Here is a 15,334-nt window from a genome sequence, read left to right as displayed (position 1 = left end):
CTGCCAGCGGAATATAAGCTCAGCATCAGGTAGCGGGCTCTTGGGACTCTTGACTAAGAGAAGTACGCCTTCACAAATACCTGTGTTAAACTTTCCCCGGATTTTATTATTGTCGAGGTCAGCATGAAGGCGAATGGATAAGGCGCGGGATTTCCTTGGCCATTCTTTGGAGGTTGCTTTACTTGAGATGTCGTATCTTCCAGTGACATGCAAAATATTCTGTCTGGGCTTCAACACTCGAAGTGTCTGACGACCCTGACCATGCTGCTAGTCTCCCCAGGGTATAACCATCCTTGGCTCTTGGTAGTTCGCGTGGATTTTCATCCGCCTCGACATGAGCGGGCGAGGGAAGATTGTTCCATTCGTTAATTATGCCTGCTAGAAAAGGGGAGATAAGACGAGGCCCAAAAACTGGCGAGCCAGAGGACTCGTAGATGCCACCAGGAAAACCCTCAAAACGCCAGCTGATTTCGTAACCATAAAACTTAATTTCGCCAACCGTCAACAGAGACTACAAAATATGGATGGTATTCGGCCGCGCCGCTTAAAGCTGTAGGTTTGATGGAGGCGAGTGGGCGCAGCGTTCGACGGGTAAAACTCCATTCGACAATCCCAGATCGAAAGAGCCCAAGAGTCTATCACAATCCCATGCCAGCATAAGTCTATAGGCTTCACCCCGAGATTCCGCATGGGACTCCTTCACTTTGTACGTTGCGAAGAATGTGTCATTGTGCACCGAATACGGTGACTTCCCATTCCTCACGAAGTCTAGCTAGCTTGGTGAAATTAGCTAGTGGGCTGGTCGCTGCTACCCGTCACTGACGCCGATGTTTCTCTCGTGATGGGTTGCGGTTCCGCGGCCGGGTCAGATGAGTTTTCGCGTTTTCTTTTCGCCATTGTGCGAGAAATTGAACTTTGTAACTCGAAGACTAGACTGATGCGGGGTTAGGTGGTCTGCAGCAAATCCAAGGCCCCGTAGACTGTAGATGTGTGCGTGGTTGGAGAATTTTGACCTTCCGTCGCGACGTCAAATCGCCAGCGCTACGTCTGGGGACGGCATCGCGTGTTGTGCGGTTCGGAGTGGCGCCTGACGGCCCCCGGCTACCACCGAGCCGATGAATATATGGACTACCATGCCACAGAGCTGGGCTCTGCGGAGTTTTAACGGATTCTTAGCTAACTACGGACTGCTCGGGGACACTGTGTTTTCGTACGGTTCACCTCAGCTTGGGGTGATTTACAGGGAGACCCAACAACTTCGCTATAAAAATGCTTTCCCAGTACTCCGTATCGCGAACTTCTTCGCACCACGCGAGCCAAAAGAGGATCTTCTCTAACTGGCCAACAACTTTGTAGACGAGTTAGTGGCTTGGCTAGGTGCTGGTGGTAAGCCTTTTTTTTTGGAGAGCCGAGAGCGTTAACTCCATTTCTTCCTGTGGGCACCGTGTCACCACGGCGGTGTTGGGGACTGGAACGCAGAAAGGAACATGCACCTGAAAGATCTGCGTCCTCCCTGTTCCCATCGATTATCGCGATGCATGACAATCCTGATGTACGGATAAAGTTGTACGGATAGATGAATGTTTTCTTAGCAAGCGGTGCAGGTGGGTGAAGCTGCAACCCGAGTCGTGATGTTTCATCTTCGCGGCGTCCCAATCCCCACAGGTGCAGGGACTGGGGAGTCGTCTTGACCAAAATGTCAGCTCTCGTTGGCTGGCGAATCTTGAAGCATCATGCATGAGTGAACCAATGCGCTGCTGTTGGCTTTCGCGAGGGTGCTTCCCAACCCTTTTGCTCCAAACATACAGAGAAATGCGGACCGTTTTGACGATCGACATTTGTTTGCTATTCATGCACAGATCATGTTGCTTTGGATGAAATAAATCAAAAGAGTATTTAAAAAAAAAGAAAGAGAGAGAGAGAAATATCGCAGCGGCACTGCTGGACTTGTTGGGGGCATCCTCGGGGGGGTGGCAAGTTTACACTGATACATGAACAAACGCTCGGAGAATATTCCCTTTGCGTCCTATGGAGCGATATTTATTCAATCTTTATTCAGAAGATTGAAATCCGCCCTTTTGTTTTCTCTTCCAGGCCGTGTTTCTTTTAATAGCGACTCGTGACAATTGTTTGTCGCTCACCCGATACCCACACCTCGAGGAGTGAGACATGACACACACTCTTTTGCGATACAAAGACCGATTATACCCTAGTGCTGTGCTGCTTCGTTCCCCTCTATTGCTTTTACCCCTGCGTTACATAGGGTGTTCATTCCACCTGTCGCCTTTCGGGTGTCCGCATGCAATAAGGAATTCGTTTCGGGGTCCCACGACCCAAAAGCCGTTACCTTTTTTTGGGGGCAGTCACTGTAATCCGTTGGCCATGACATTTTAACGCCTATCAAAATTTTTTGTGGAGTTTGCCTCAAAGACAACTATGCCTTGGTTAATCACGGTTTTGTGTTTATGGGGCCTCCTCCCCATACGGCCACTTATACCAGCCCTTATAATAATGGCAAATCCCTATGCCTCTTGGAAAAAGTGGAATGAGATCGGGGTTCTAGGTTCCCATGGCAAGGCGTTGACAAAACGAGAAGATAGCCCAACTGACGTTTGCAAGAGATGGTCGCAGCAAACTGCAATTGTCAACGGAACGCTGTACATCTATGGCGGAAGGTCTATCAGCCAGTCAAGCCAGAGTGACAACACTTGGAGTAAGTTTAGAACTTCACCCGGGTAACCTAGGTGTCGATGATTAACATTAGATGGTAGATAATGACTTTCTCACTATTGATCTTGAGAACGATTGGGATATTTCCTCGCCAAAATTGACGGGTTTGACGAAATCTTCAGGCCCTCCTGCTGTAGCCAACGCTTACCTCTGGAACTCTTATACTTCTCTCTTCCTTTACGGTGGAGAATTCTCGGACAATCCTCCGGCGGATCCCGTTGAATTTACTTTATGGGAGTATGATATATTTTCCGAAAAATGGACAGGGCATGAAAACCCAACAACATCCAAGGGCAAAAACTCGGATGATGGCGACAAGCCTGTACAGAGATCAGCCGAAGGAGCTGGCATTACCGTTTCCGAACTCGGAAGAGGCTGGTATTTCGGCGGTCACTTGGATGGATACACGACCAAAGGATGGTCGCAGTCAGTTGCAAGGGTTTATTTAAAGTCGATGATCGAGTATACATTCCCTGGCTTTGGTAATAGCCAAGTCGAAATGGAAGGAAATAGCAAGGTTGCGGGGGCCGATGGAATTTGGCGAAATATTACCGAAGGTGGTCTCCAGGATTCCGCTGGATTCACGGAGCGGGCTGACGGTGTCCTTGTGTACGTACCTGGCTTCGGCGAAGAAGGCATAATAATAGGACTGGGTGGCGGCACAAATGCGACTTTCGTAAGTAGAATTCAGGCTGGTTATTTTACTGCATTGCATGAATTTCATATATTAACAGATGCGGCAAAATTAGACTTCTATGAACGTGATTGACATCTATGATATTGCAAACTCCACTTGGTATAAGCAAGCGACAAGTGGGAAACCTCCGGAGATCCGGGTCAACCCTTGCGCTGTGGCAGCCTCTGCGGCTGACGGTAGCAGCACGCAAGTATATCTTTACGGGGGGCAGAATCTCATACCATATGGCGAGCAAAAGCAATACGACGATATGTGGATCTTAACCATACCTAGTTTCACCTGGATCAAAGTCGATACAGACAATCAATCTGCCCCTCCTGCCAGAGCTGGACACACTTGCAATATCTGGAATTCCCAGATTTTGGTAGTAGGCGGATATGTTGGAGAGGACTTAAGCTGCGACAGCCCTGGGATATATGTTTTTGATGCGTCAGAGTTAAGGTGGCAAACCAAGTACACTGCGTTGGAAGGTGGAAACGATCTGAACCAACAGGACTCGCAGAAAAATAGCAAGGGTGGCTTAAGCGGGAGCTATGGATATAAAGTTCCAGAGCTTGTTCAGTCCGTTATCGGTGGAGACAGCCAGGGAAGAGCGACTGTAACAACACCAGCTGTTCATGTCACTGAAGGACCGATAGCCACGGGAAAGCCGATGACCTATACCGTACCGGATTCGACCCCGACGGGTGGGCCAGGAAATAATACGCAATCGCCCAACAGTAGCGACGGCGGACTCAATGTCGCCGCCATCGCAGCAGGCGTGGTCGCTTGCTGCCTCGCCATTCTCGCAGCGTATCTAGGATTCTGCACATATGTGTACCGCAAGCAGCTCGCACTCTACAAACAACACGTTGCTGCCGCCCAGCGGTCATCGGATGGGAGTCGATACGGTGAAAAGCTGTCCTACCTCTGGCCCCGGGAAAACCTGAGCGCGAACGGGCCGTCAATAGGCGAGTCGAGCAGTGCCCTCACGATGACCCCCGCTGCTGCAGCTGCGCATGCATTTGCCGCAAGCGGGTATTCGCGGAGCGCACAGCCTGGGTCAGCGAATAGCAGCGCGGATGATTTGCTCGCAGGACAGGAGCCGACATTCCTGGGAGTAATGCTTAACCCGAGAAGAAGTTTAAGGGTCATAAACAAAGACTGAGCCCCAATTTTTCTTTCTTTTTCTTTTTCTTTTTCTTTTTTAATTTTTCAGTTGCATGACGACTTGCACGACTCGATGACTCCCGCCAATGGCCCTCTGGACCGTGAAGTTTGTTTGTCTTTGTTTCGATAGTGCTTTGTTCGGCACGATGTACGGTAACTAGATGTCTCCAGCATAATTAACGTTAAGAGATGAGCAGATATGTTTAATATAACAGACCCTGACACAATAAAAATTGCATCCAATTGAAAGCATTCCGCAAAAGACAGCGGAGAAAAAAACAAAGAGAATACAGAATAAAAAAAGAAATGATTTTCCGACACCGGGAATCGAACCCGGGGCTGCTGTGACCTGCTTGAGAGACAGCGATGTTACCTCTACACCATATCGGAGAAGTTCTAATTTCGAGATTAAAAAACACCTTGACATTTTAATTCTGTATTGCTCACGAGGAATATTCGAGACATACGGCGTGCCCTAAGTATTGTACACCGTTTAAGGAGTTTTCAACCGGCAACTCCAGAGTACTCCCTTGCCGTTTTCTAATTAGATGGCCCGAAAGTTAACTAGCCATTTGTTCAGACTCTATAGAGACCGAAGTAACATCCATGGAGTGAACTCAGGACTTCGGTTCTCAGCTCGACCCCTTTAGTCTCTTATCTACTTCTCTAGCTTCAGATAAAACTCTTTCATATTCCCCAACTCTAATTCCGCCGGCAGGAATGATCATTAGTGCCTCAACGTACACCGACGAAGGCTTTTTTCTTCCGCCTCCTGACTTGAGCATCTCATTTTGAAGAACGAGGCTGGGCGCCGGCGACAGGGGCCTCACATAGCCGATAACGTTAATCCAGTTTCCGATGTCAATATCTGAATGGCTGAGAGACTCGAGAAGCAGGTTTACATCGACATCTATTCGAGCCCCCGGCGCTCGACGGGGCCCTTTTCTGTTCGGCGAGGATACACTGTCATTATGCTCAAGGGTGAGGATGCCCTTTGCAATTGTGTACTTCGATACACTTAGGGAATAGTTAGCTGTCAATGTAAAAACCTAGCTTGTATGGGTTTATTCCGCTTTCACGTACCATCCTAGAAAGCGGACCTTTGAACCAACGGGGAGATTAGGTAGCTCGGAGAGGAAGACAAGTCGAGTCGGGAGCGGACCCGGGACGTTTTGGTTCATTCCGAGCCATGTACATAGCCATCAGGTCATAGTACCGTGAGAGCAACGGAGGGCCGAAAGTTTGACCTTGCTCTCGTCGCTGCATCTGTTCCTCGCCCTGGATGCTGGACGACGACCCGGGTGGCGGCGCGATGACTAATATTTCACGTGATCTCCTCCCTGCATTCCCGATGTCATAAGCAATCGAGAATGGGAGGCTTCATGCTGGCGCTCACGCACGAGGCATCCGCATTGCCGCCTTCGCGACCGCACAGTCAACAAGTCCGACCGTCTTTCAAGCTCTACGATACTCATCACCTCTATCAACCCGCGCTTGCTCCACTCTCCTATCCTCCTGTACTCTCATCCTTACTCCCGCTCCTTCAAATATCCCCCCCCCCCCCCCCCCCCCCAAATCCACCCCAGTCCTACCTCGAAACTTTGAGAGACCGCCATAGGAGGCCACGAGCCTACGGGTTCCTCTATTCCCGAGGTCCTCTCTTCATATCGCTCTCGTGTACTCCCGAAATCTCTTATTCACTTTCCTTTCGCAGCTCCTACAGACCTAACAAGATGTGGTCGTGGTTTGGTGGTGCTTCGGCGCAGGCGAAGAAGGATGTGCCTAAAAAGGCCATTCTCGAGCTACGGCAGCAGCTAGAAATGCTGCAGAAAAGAGAGAAGTACTTAGAAGCTCAGATGGCAGAGCAAGATGCTCTTGCTAGGAAATATGTCACTTCAAATAAGAATGGTATGAACCTGTTTTTGCCCTTTTGCAGCTTGGTGGAACATAAATTTATACGGCTCGCTTTTACCGATGGCTGGTGGATTCAGTTGGGAGGGATTTGCTATGCTGTGATGCTAACTCTCAAACTTCTGTCTATATAGCTGCCAAAGCGGCCTTACGAAGGAAAAAAGGCCACGAACGGTACCTTGAACAAACTACAGCCCAAATTATCCAAATGGAACACCACATATACTCCATCGAATCCGCAAATCTTAATCAAGAGACTTTTAATGCAATGAAGAATGCAGGTGCTGCAATGAAACATATTAATAAAGGGCTTACAATCGAAAATGTTGATGCAGTAATGTACGCAGCCTCTTAGACTTCAAACTACGTATTCGATCGATATCTTTTGCTAATAAAATTCTAGGGATGACGTACGCGAACAACATGCAATATCCGAAGAAATCGCAAACGTAATCTCGAGTGCTCCCATGGGCGATACAGTTGACGAATCAGAACTGGAGATAGAGCTTGATGGCCTGGAACAAGAAGCCATCGATGAGCGGATGCTTAAGACGGGAACTGTTCCTGTTGGAGATAGGCTTGATTCTCTACCCGTTGCGGCAAATGGAGAGCGTAAGTTTTCAGAATCCCCCGGCGCCACCTTAGAATGATGCTAATATGCCTCCAAGTCAAAGGCAAGACCAAAGCACAGATCGAAGAAGAGGACGAAGAGGCTGAACTTGAGAAATTGAAAGCTGAAATGGCTATGTAAGGAAGACTATTGTGAAATTGGTCCTCTTCGCATTTTGTATCACCGCCTTGGATTTTGGTGGATTAGTTCTCTCGTCTAATTACCCTGAGAGCTTAGCTGGAAACCTCGCAGCGCCATCTTTTGACCTATATACCTTACCTTTCTCATATATTCCGACTCCCCGCGACTCCTTTTGTTGTATGACCCATGATATATATTTCGCTTCCCTGATCTTCGGTGCATGCTATCCACGCCTCCGTTATGCAGTCATGATTTGCTCTTCGTCCATGGTGTATGGAGTAGTTCTGAGATTGTCTCTATCCTCCGGTTTCCTAGAAGTCCAATTTCCCTTTTGCCAATGCATGAACAAACTTTGTCTTCCGCTAGGCTTTCAAAGCTCATAAATAATGCCCCGTGGGTAACTAGATTCAGACTATATGTAAAGAAACATAAACCAACCCGATTGAGAATCGAATGAAACCACTGTGTGGCAAAGTAGAAATGTTAACAGCATACCCAATAATTGCATGAGAGGGGGGGATTGAAAGTTTCTGCACTTAAACTGCTAGTTACTCCTGTACTCCACAATTCTTAAAGTCGAGGTGTTTTTAAACTGGGCAAACTTCAATGCTGGAGATATGGCGCCCGGGAAAAAGAAAAAAAAAAAAAAAAAAAAGGAGCAGGCCAAGCGGCTGGAAGAGAGATCAATTACATGTCGATTTGGATTCGGAATCTCATGCGGCCATGATCATAGCCCTGCGCTACTATATGAAGGGAAAGGGAGGTAGAAGACAAAAATCAAAAGTAAAAATATATGAAATGAATATGAAAAAGACGTGACAGAAACGCCATGCTCTGGTCTTTGGATATCATAAAACACTTGTGAATGAAAGATGTGTAGACCCGATGCAGGTGGGAGAAACCAGTGAGGAAGTAAAGCACATTGCGACAGTAAATAGAGGGGGAAAATAAAAAACCTATGTACCCAGGTAAAGGATTAAATAATCATAAATCTTCCACGGGACCATCAATCGGCCGTTTTCATTTCACTCATCACGCGTATGCCAAAAAGAGGATTCCTTGCCCGAGCCAACCCGCATCCCGATTTTCCATATATAGCGCCGTTTTTTGTGTGTGTGTGTGTGTGTGTGTGTTTTTTGGGGGGGTGTAAATTAACAGAAAAGAGCCAAAACCCTCCCAAACCATGCCATGCCAAACGAAGAAAAAGAATGAACCTAAAAGAAAGGCGATTTATAGTTTAATCTGACTTTTTTCCCCTTCCCTTGCTGCTCGTTCATTGTCGTGAAATAGATCAGGGCAGAAAGGTATTAATAGAGCAGACAACATAGCCAGCTTGAGGCAAGATACTTAAGGTATCCCTGCTTGGCTCTGGTCTCCCGTCAACTGGCCGATAATTCCGCGAAGAGCATTGATGATTACGGCTTCATCTTTCGGCTCTCCACCAGGGAAAGAACTCTCCTTTGCGCCATTGAGGACGCGATCACGGGCACTCCTTAGAACCTTCTTGATGTACTCCTGATCTTCATAATCTTCCATAAGAACTGCCTCGAAATTATCGATTGCCTGGTTGGCTCGGGAAAGGAATGCCGGGTCTTGGTTAATGAGAGATAACGATGAAATCGGTGAAGTGTTCTGAGGCGGTGGAGGTGGCGCCGGCGGCATGGGATGTAGAGGAACAGCGGGAGGGGGTGGAGGAGGGGCTTGTGGAGGACGCTGGCTGGGATGGGGAACTGCATTGTACGGTTGAGATTGAAATTTTATAATGCTTGGAGCATTATAATTTTGTGGCGGCGGTGCCACTGGCCCCGATGGCGGAGGTTGTCGACGTTGGGGCGGTGGTTGCGGTGGAGCTCGACGATGTCGTGGATGCGGAAAGTGAGGCGGCGGTGGAGTCGAAGAATAGGGTGAGCTGTACACCGGAGATCGTAAGAGAGAAAACGGTCGAGGTAAGTCATGCTCTGGCAATACAGTCTGTGGCAGATGAGGCAGGGTGAAAGGAAACGGGTTGGCTCGGCGGGCAGGTGGAGGTGGAGGGAGAGGTGGAGGAGCCATGGGGGTTGGATGTTGGGTAATTGGCTGATACGGATATTGTGGCGGGGGATGCTGTGCAGGCATGCCGTGGGGAATAGTATACTGCGGAACCGCTGAGGGCGGGAGGAAAGGCTGGTTGTTGTGGTTGGTTATGTCCTGGGGAGGCGGAGATGGACGACGCTTCTTTTCTTTGTCCACTGACGCCCCCGGAATCAGTTTCCATGACCACCCTTTGCCATCTCGTTCAGCGTGCATAAAGAGATGGTTATTGCCGTTCAGATTATGCCGCACACTTGAAGTCCAACCTTCAGTTTCACACCTAAAGCGAAAGTATGGATATTTTAGTTTTAATGCACGATAAATTTGCTTCAGCGTCATGGGAGTTGGAGACTCAGATAGCGCATCGTAGATCAATACGGCGTAATTATATGGTGGTTTCGCTAGTTCTTTGGGCGTGTAAAAGCTTTCTGGAGGGTAGTCAGGTGAAGGTGACCTGGAAGGCTTGCGCTTCTTGACAGGCGCCGGCTTGATAGGCTCTTCTTGTCCTGGCGCAATGTTTCCATCGCCGCCCTCTATGGACTGCACAACCGAATCACCAGGAGCAGAATCAGGTCGTTTCCTTTTTGTATATTTTCGCTTTTCCGGTTTGACTGCGGGTTGGTCTTCAGCTTCCCCGTCTTTCCCGGACTTGGACGCCTTCGATTTGGTCGTTGGAGGCGGCGTCACTCCACCATTGGCTTCACGGCGAGCAGCTAGTTTCTGCTCACGCGCTATCTCTGCCCGCTCACGCTTTGACATGATGCCATCCTTTGGCGGGCGACCAGGGCCACGACGACGAGCAGGCTGAGGAGTCTGACTTTCTTCTGTTGATGGCTTTTGTCCGGATACCGTCACTGTCAGCTTCTTGAGTTTCACTTTACCAGCTTCTTTGTTACGCGCGGAGTCCTCTCCACCAGAATTATCGGCTTCTCCTTCACTCTCGATCTTAGCACTGCCTTCTTCAGGGCGGGAACGGGCGGCTTCATTAGACTCGGGTACTGGCGATTCCATTGCCTCCGAACCGGTCCCTCCGATCGGGACATCTGGGAGTAGAAATCTCACCCTCACTCCACCTATTTGTATAAAATCACCGCTATGAAGAGGGCGGACCTGGCCTGGTGCAAGCCAATCTGCGCCCATAAAGGCACCATTTCTTCCCATTACCTCCATTTCAAATACATTTCCGTGAAAATTGTACGCGATCTTGACATGTTTTCTTGATATACCACGATGAGATGAGGGAACTCCGTTGGCTGAAGCTGGAGGATGTATCGGTATGATTGGACAAGAATCCGGTGTCGGTAGCAAAGCAAGTGTATCTACTCTCTTTGGCTCATTTCCATTCTGTAACGACTCCATGGCGAGGGCATTGTAATCCTTCATCACTCGAGGAGGTTCAACTGGAGTTGACATGTCAGGTTCCGCTTGGGTCATATGCAACATGGGGTGGCTATGGTGACCATTCGAAGAATTGGAGGACTTCCAGCTCATCTGAGGTGGGCAATGTTGGGGAACATCGGGGTCAAAGCCCATGATGCCACCGGTATCACTGATCACACTGCCCATGATCGTGTGGTTATTATCCGGTTTTATCCGTTTTGGGGTTCGGACGCCATTCCCATTCTGAGCTTTTTGCTGCTTTAGCTGCAATTCTCGCTGAAAAGCAGCGCGAGCAGCACGAACATCACGACCGAGGATAAAAGAATAGGTATTGACGTAGAAGTGGCCATCATCAAATTCCAGCTTAGCATAAGCCTGGATTCTAGGTTCCGACCCAGAGACAGATCCAGAGTCATTTGTTGTACCTTTGGCATCCTTTTGAGTAGGGAGCTCCGGATAGCCAACGATTCTGGGTGTAGGACCACCAACTGCGCCAAAGTATGCATCCGTAAGAATTTCACTTTGCAAAAGGGCTTCCTTCGCGGATCTAGGAGCCGGGAGTGGCGTGAAGTCCGAGAACATCGGGATAAAATCTGGGTTGGCTTTTGCGTTGCTCTGAATTGCATCCAGAATTAGATTGTGTTCCCTTTCGATGCTGTCTTCCTGCGAAGCCTCAGGCATCAAATTATCTTCGGTGGCCTTTTGTGCTTCACTTGTATCCAATGCGGCGTCGGCCTGGGCACATGATGGCGGTGGAGCTTGTTCGATGGGAGGGTTGTCGCCGTTCAGTTGGGTTTGCGGTGACGGACGAGGTGAAGGGTTCCGGGACTGAGGAATTTTTTCATCGAGTTCCATTTCAGTAGACGATTGGTTTTGGTCGGGTACCAGCTCTTCTTCGGGGGGGTTATTCAACGGTTTGCTTGACAAGAGTTGTGCCAAGAGAGCGCTGGCCGCATTTTGCTTTTCACGCTCAGTCTGTTTCTTGTAGTCATCTAGGGCCAGCTTGTCAGTCAAGTAGCCGGACCAGCCCAACAGTTACATACCAGATAACGCTAGAAAAGCAGATTCGGAAACGGCTTTGAGTTGATCGGCCGTCGCATTATTGGATGCTTCGAGCTTGGGGGTGACGTCGCTGGCGGCTGGCGGCTTCGACTGCTCGCACCGGTCGACCTGGAGGTCCATCGCAGACCTCTCTGACGCCGCATCGTGAGGTCTTTGCCCCAGCAGCGACGCCGCCATGGTCTGGGATGATGACATTGCATGCGGGTGCACCATCCAACGAGGGTCCGGGGCGGTAGGACGATGAAATAATGGTCGGGATGATTTTGTCGGCGTTATCGCTGGTTGCTCTGGATCCCCGTACCGCACGCCTTCCCTCTTTGGGTCTAGCGCCGAATCTAGATCGCCTCGGCTGCCTTATGTAAGTATCAAGAACGCACTTCCGTCCGACCAGCCTGTTGCGCGACCCTGTAAAAACTGCGAAAAAGGCGTCCGGAGCTTTGTGTTCGTGGAGGATGCTCCAGGAGATATGCACAAGGGCCTGACCCCCATGCAGGTGCTCGCCTACGAAGGCTAACCAACTAGCTTAGGCCAGTAACCTGTTCGCATGCTTCGCTCACCTCTTCGTCACTACAAGCGCCCTACACCAAGTTTGGGTTTCAACGATGCACACATCCAGAGTTAATACACATGACTGTTCATTTATGTACCTATGGTCCAGATTACACATTATCGCCGGTCAAAACTCTCTCGTTCCCTGTCCAACGGTATACTGGGAGTCTAGGGCCACCGGGTCACTCCGGTCTGCGACCTTTTCCACTTTCATCCATTGGCGTGCTTTGGTAGGGAGCATCCTGTGGACAACACTGAGAAGTTGTGCGTAGACCGATGGGCGATTGGGATCTTGGATTCTTGCCCACCGATAAAACGGGATCAGTTCCCATTTGGTCCCACCGTCGCTACCGATGCTTTCACCATCCCCCGCTTCCGCTTCGCCTTCCTTCCTTCGAATCCTTCGAGCGACAAATATACGACATCTTCTGCATACCTCAGGGAGCACATAAAATATACGATACTCGCAGTGCACCCTATGTTTCAGACGGTCAGCATCGGCGGCGACCGTACGGGAGAGGAAATACTTACGACAACGGCAGATCAAAGCTAAATTGCAGTTGCTCCAATGTCCTGTTTTCCTTTATTAATTTTCTGCGTTGGGATCCAATTTTTGTTTTTTTTTACTTACCGATCTCTAGTATCAACACAAAACAGGAAGCATGCGACAAAGCCAACTATATTGACGCAGCCCTGAAACTTATTAGCATTTTCTCATGGTGGTTGGTTGCGATTGGAATCTCACATATATGGAAAGACTCGTTGTGAAACCAATGGGCGTTGTTATGAATGGGTACATCAGGAGCTGGATTCCAAGGGATGTTAAATTGATAAAAACACACATAGCCATGCCTGCCTCGCGAACGGTGCTTGGAAAGGATTCAGCGGAGAGGCTAAACGCCGCAGGTCCCACAGTGAACGCATACACAGCAGTAAACAGCATTGTAAACTGACTGGTTGTTAGAAAATTCTGTAGAAACAATCCATTCCTAAAAGCTTGACTTACAAGCATGATTGTGGGTGTTCTCGCGCTGTTGTCCAGCTCAAAGAGCGAGGCCAATATAAACATAAAAACAGCCATAACAGGCAACCCGAGAAGCACTAGATTGGTTCTGCCGAGTCTATCACTGAGTAATGGAGTCAATAGTCCAAAGCTAAAGCACACTGCGCCAAAGCAAAGGGCCAGAATCAAAGAATATTCAGGACTGATTCCAGCATCCAAAAGAGAGGAAGAAAAGAAAGCGAGTGCGTTGATTCCGCACAGTGACTGTGTCAACATTATTGTTCCTCCAGATACGAGAGCATGGCGACAGCGAGGGTCTTGAATGATTTGCGCCAGTCTTCGAAAAAAGTGCGCCTCTTTCATATGGTAACTGTGAGTACAAATTTCGTTGTTCTGGCCTCGTTGGGAGCGCAAACACAATCCTGGCGGAAAGTGGGCGAGACGCTCTGATAACGGTTTGGTCTCATCCGCAAAAACATTCCTCCCTGGAGCAGGTTTACTTTCTTCATCAGAACATTTGCCTTTGGATTCCCCTTTTTTAGCAACCTTCCGGATCTCCATGAGCTCTCCTTCTGCTTCCATTTGGAAATGGCTAGAGATGATATCTCGGAATCCTTGGATGGGGTACTTTCGGTAGAGGCAAGCCGCCTCGGTTGCTTTGGAATATTCCCCCGTCTTCATTAAAAACATCCAACTTTCTGGGATCATGTAGGAAGATATCATTAAGGGAATGGTAGGTATCAGAGTGGTAGCGCTCAGGAATCGCCATGCCGTGTCAGGCTCCAGGTTGAATGAGTCCACCACTTTCCAAGATACATCCCCAAGGAAGATGCCAAGAGCGTCTGAAACTTGCCTAGGAATTTGGTCAAATCAAGTTTCCTGTGAAGATGCAGTGGTGTGGCTCACCATGTGGACAGCAGAGCACCTCGCATATGCACTGGCGCAAGTTCCGCCAAAAATGGTGCGATCACACTTGCTTTGGCCCCAAGCGCAGCCCCGATCAGCATTCTGCAGCCAATGAGCTCCGCTGGAGTCCGCGAGCAAACAGCACCAATCGTCGCTCCCATGCTTATAGCTGCAGAAATTGCGACGGCACCACGTCTTCCCAGCCAGTGGTTCTGAATAGGGTCGGCAATGAGTAGACCTCTATCATGATAAATTAGGACCCGGCCCTTCTTCAACATCAATAGCTAGACTCACAAGATACCTGATGCAAGTGTTACAGAAGCAGATAGTGCACCAAGGAGAAATTGGTCTCTAGTGTTGCTTGATCCCGGCGCAACGTCCAGGTGGAAGGCTTCTCCCAAGGGTATATCTAAGAGCCAACGTTAGCCAGCACGATAGTCGCATTTTAGTCCCGAGCAAATACTTGTTCCGTTTAACGTGCTCTGTGTCCATCCCTGGCAGACACCTGATAGTCCGCCAATGATGAGAACAGCAGAACGAAGACTTCGCGTCTGCTGCCAGAATGTAGCTTTTCGTTCGTCCTGCAAGGCAATTTTTTCCTCCTCCGGAAAATCGGGGTCGCCGAAAGCCTCCATATCATCTCTCTCAAAGCGAGCTGCCCGCTTCACGCCATCAACCTCCGATAGAAGACCATGCTGGGAAGCAAAGCATTCCACCCCTTCATCTAACGTCTCCACAGATTCGAACAATGCAAATGGGTTGTCCAAATTAGGTTCATCTATGGCATTATATGGTGCGTCATCAAACGTTCCATCGCCGCGAACTCCATTCACGAGAATGTCCTCAAACTTTTCGGATTGGACTTCTTCAGTCGCCCTTGGTGTTTCCGCTATGTGTATCTCGTCATCGAACTCTTCTGCCCATCTGAATCCATTTCCGTTCAATCGTCGTCCTAGGTCTTGGTGGCTAGCATCAGATGGCCACCTATTCCTGCCTTCAAAGGAAGGCCATCGGCCAACTTCCTGGTCATCATCCGCGCTCATGTTGACAACATCGGGGTATCGAGACGGAAAATATCGAGTTGACATTCTTGCAAGAAAAGATGAGCGACAGCTTAACTATCCGT

At 49.1% G+C, this 15,334-nt stretch overlaps 6 protein-coding genes and 1 non-coding gene across 7 annotated transcripts; 2 read left to right on the top strand and 5 right to left on the bottom strand.

Annotated features, from left to right (window-relative positions):
- Nucleotides 1–544: 544 nt before the first annotated feature.
- On the bottom strand, nt 545–897 carry CIMG_03971 (uncharacterized protein; the record flags this gene model as incomplete). Its single annotated transcript, XM_001244529.1, has 2 exons — nt 545–768; nt 813–897. The coding sequence occupies 2 exons, from the start codon at nt 895–897 to the stop codon at nt 545–547; spliced, it is 309 nt and encodes a 102-aa protein (XP_001244530.1).
- Nucleotides 898–2,288: 1,391 nt separating this feature from the next.
- Nucleotides 2,289–4,769, top strand: CIMG_03970 (kelch repeat protein). The gene is made up of 3 exons (XM_001244528.2): nt 2,289–2,713; nt 2,772–3,406; nt 3,480–4,769. Exons 1-3 carry the CDS (start codon nt 2,437–2,439, stop codon nt 4,572–4,574), a joined length of 2,007 nt encoding a protein of 668 aa, XP_001244529.2. The 5' UTR covers nt 2,289–2,436; the 3' UTR covers nt 4,575–4,769.
- Nucleotides 4,770–4,888: 119 nt separating this feature from the next.
- On the bottom strand, nt 4,889–4,966 carry CIMG_15118. The gene has a single exon. It is a non-coding gene; the product is annotated as a tRNA-Glu (tRNA).
- A 34-nt stretch (nt 4,967–5,000) lies between these two features.
- Nucleotides 5,001–5,804, bottom strand: CIMG_03969 (uncharacterized protein). The gene is made up of 2 exons (XM_001244527.2): nt 5,660–5,804; nt 5,001–5,593 (listed from the first exon to the last, which is right to left on the bottom strand). Exons 1-2 carry the CDS (start codon nt 5,755–5,757, stop codon nt 5,209–5,211), a joined length of 483 nt encoding a protein of 160 aa, XP_001244528.2. The 5' UTR covers nt 5,758–5,804; the 3' UTR covers nt 5,001–5,208.
- Nucleotides 5,805–6,309: 505 nt separating this feature from the next.
- Nucleotides 6,310–7,362, top strand: CIMG_03968 (SNF7 family protein; the record flags this gene model as incomplete). Its single annotated transcript, XM_001244526.2, has 5 exons — nt 6,310–6,484; nt 6,622–6,826; nt 6,891–7,099; nt 7,156–7,234; nt 7,335–7,362. The coding sequence occupies 5 exons, from the start codon at nt 6,310–6,312 to the stop codon at nt 7,360–7,362; spliced, it is 696 nt and encodes a 231-aa protein (XP_001244527.2).
- Nucleotides 7,363–8,585: 1,223 nt separating this feature from the next.
- On the bottom strand, nt 8,586–11,963 carry CIMG_11238 (forkhead domain-containing protein; the record flags this gene model as incomplete). The annotated part of the gene is made up of 2 exons (XM_012358288.1): nt 8,586–11,680; nt 11,732–11,963. The coding sequence occupies 2 exons, from the start codon at nt 11,961–11,963 to the stop codon at nt 8,586–8,588; spliced, it is 3,327 nt and encodes a 1,108-aa protein (XP_012213711.1).
- Nucleotides 11,964–12,237: 274 nt separating this feature from the next.
- Nucleotides 12,238–15,296, bottom strand: CIMG_13753 (uncharacterized protein; the record flags this gene model as incomplete). The annotated part of the gene is made up of 8 exons (XM_001244523.2): nt 12,238–12,775; nt 12,831–12,872; nt 12,931–12,992; nt 13,045–13,248; nt 13,306–14,155; nt 14,209–14,448; nt 14,503–14,617; nt 14,672–15,296. 8 exons carry the CDS (start codon nt 15,294–15,296, stop codon nt 12,427–12,429), a joined length of 2,487 nt encoding a protein of 828 aa, XP_001244524.2. The 3' UTR covers nt 12,238–12,426.
- Between the last annotated feature and the right edge of the window lie 38 nt (nt 15,297–15,334).

Source organism: Coccidioides immitis, assembly GCF_000149335.2.
Source record: "Coccidioides immitis RS genomic scaffold supercont3.6, whole genome shotgun sequence".
Lineage (NCBI taxonomy): Eukaryota > Fungi > Ascomycota > Eurotiomycetes > Onygenales > Onygenaceae > Coccidioides > Coccidioides immitis.
This window is presented reverse-complemented; position numbering and strand designations above follow the sequence as displayed.

Coding starts and splice junctions, on each gene's coding strand:
- CIMG_03970 (XM_001244528.2), top strand. CDS start 2,437: ATGCCTTGGTTAATCACGGTTTTGTGTTTATGGGGCCTCCTCCCCATA. Junction 2,714..2,771: donor CCAGAGTGACAACACTTGGA/GTAAGTTTAGAA, acceptor ATTAGATGGTAG/ATAATGACTTTCTCACTATT. Junction 3,407..3,479: donor GCGGCACAAATGCGACTTTC/GTAAGTAGAATT, acceptor CGGCAAAATTAG/ACTTCTATGAACGTGATTGA.
- CIMG_03969 (XM_001244527.2), bottom strand. CDS start 5,757: ATGAACCAAAACGTCCCGGGTCCGCTCCCGACTCGACTTGTCTTCCTC. Junction 5,594..5,659: donor AAGGTCCGCTTTCTAGGATG/GTACGTGAAAGC, acceptor CTATTCCCTAAG/TGTATCGAAGTACACAATTG.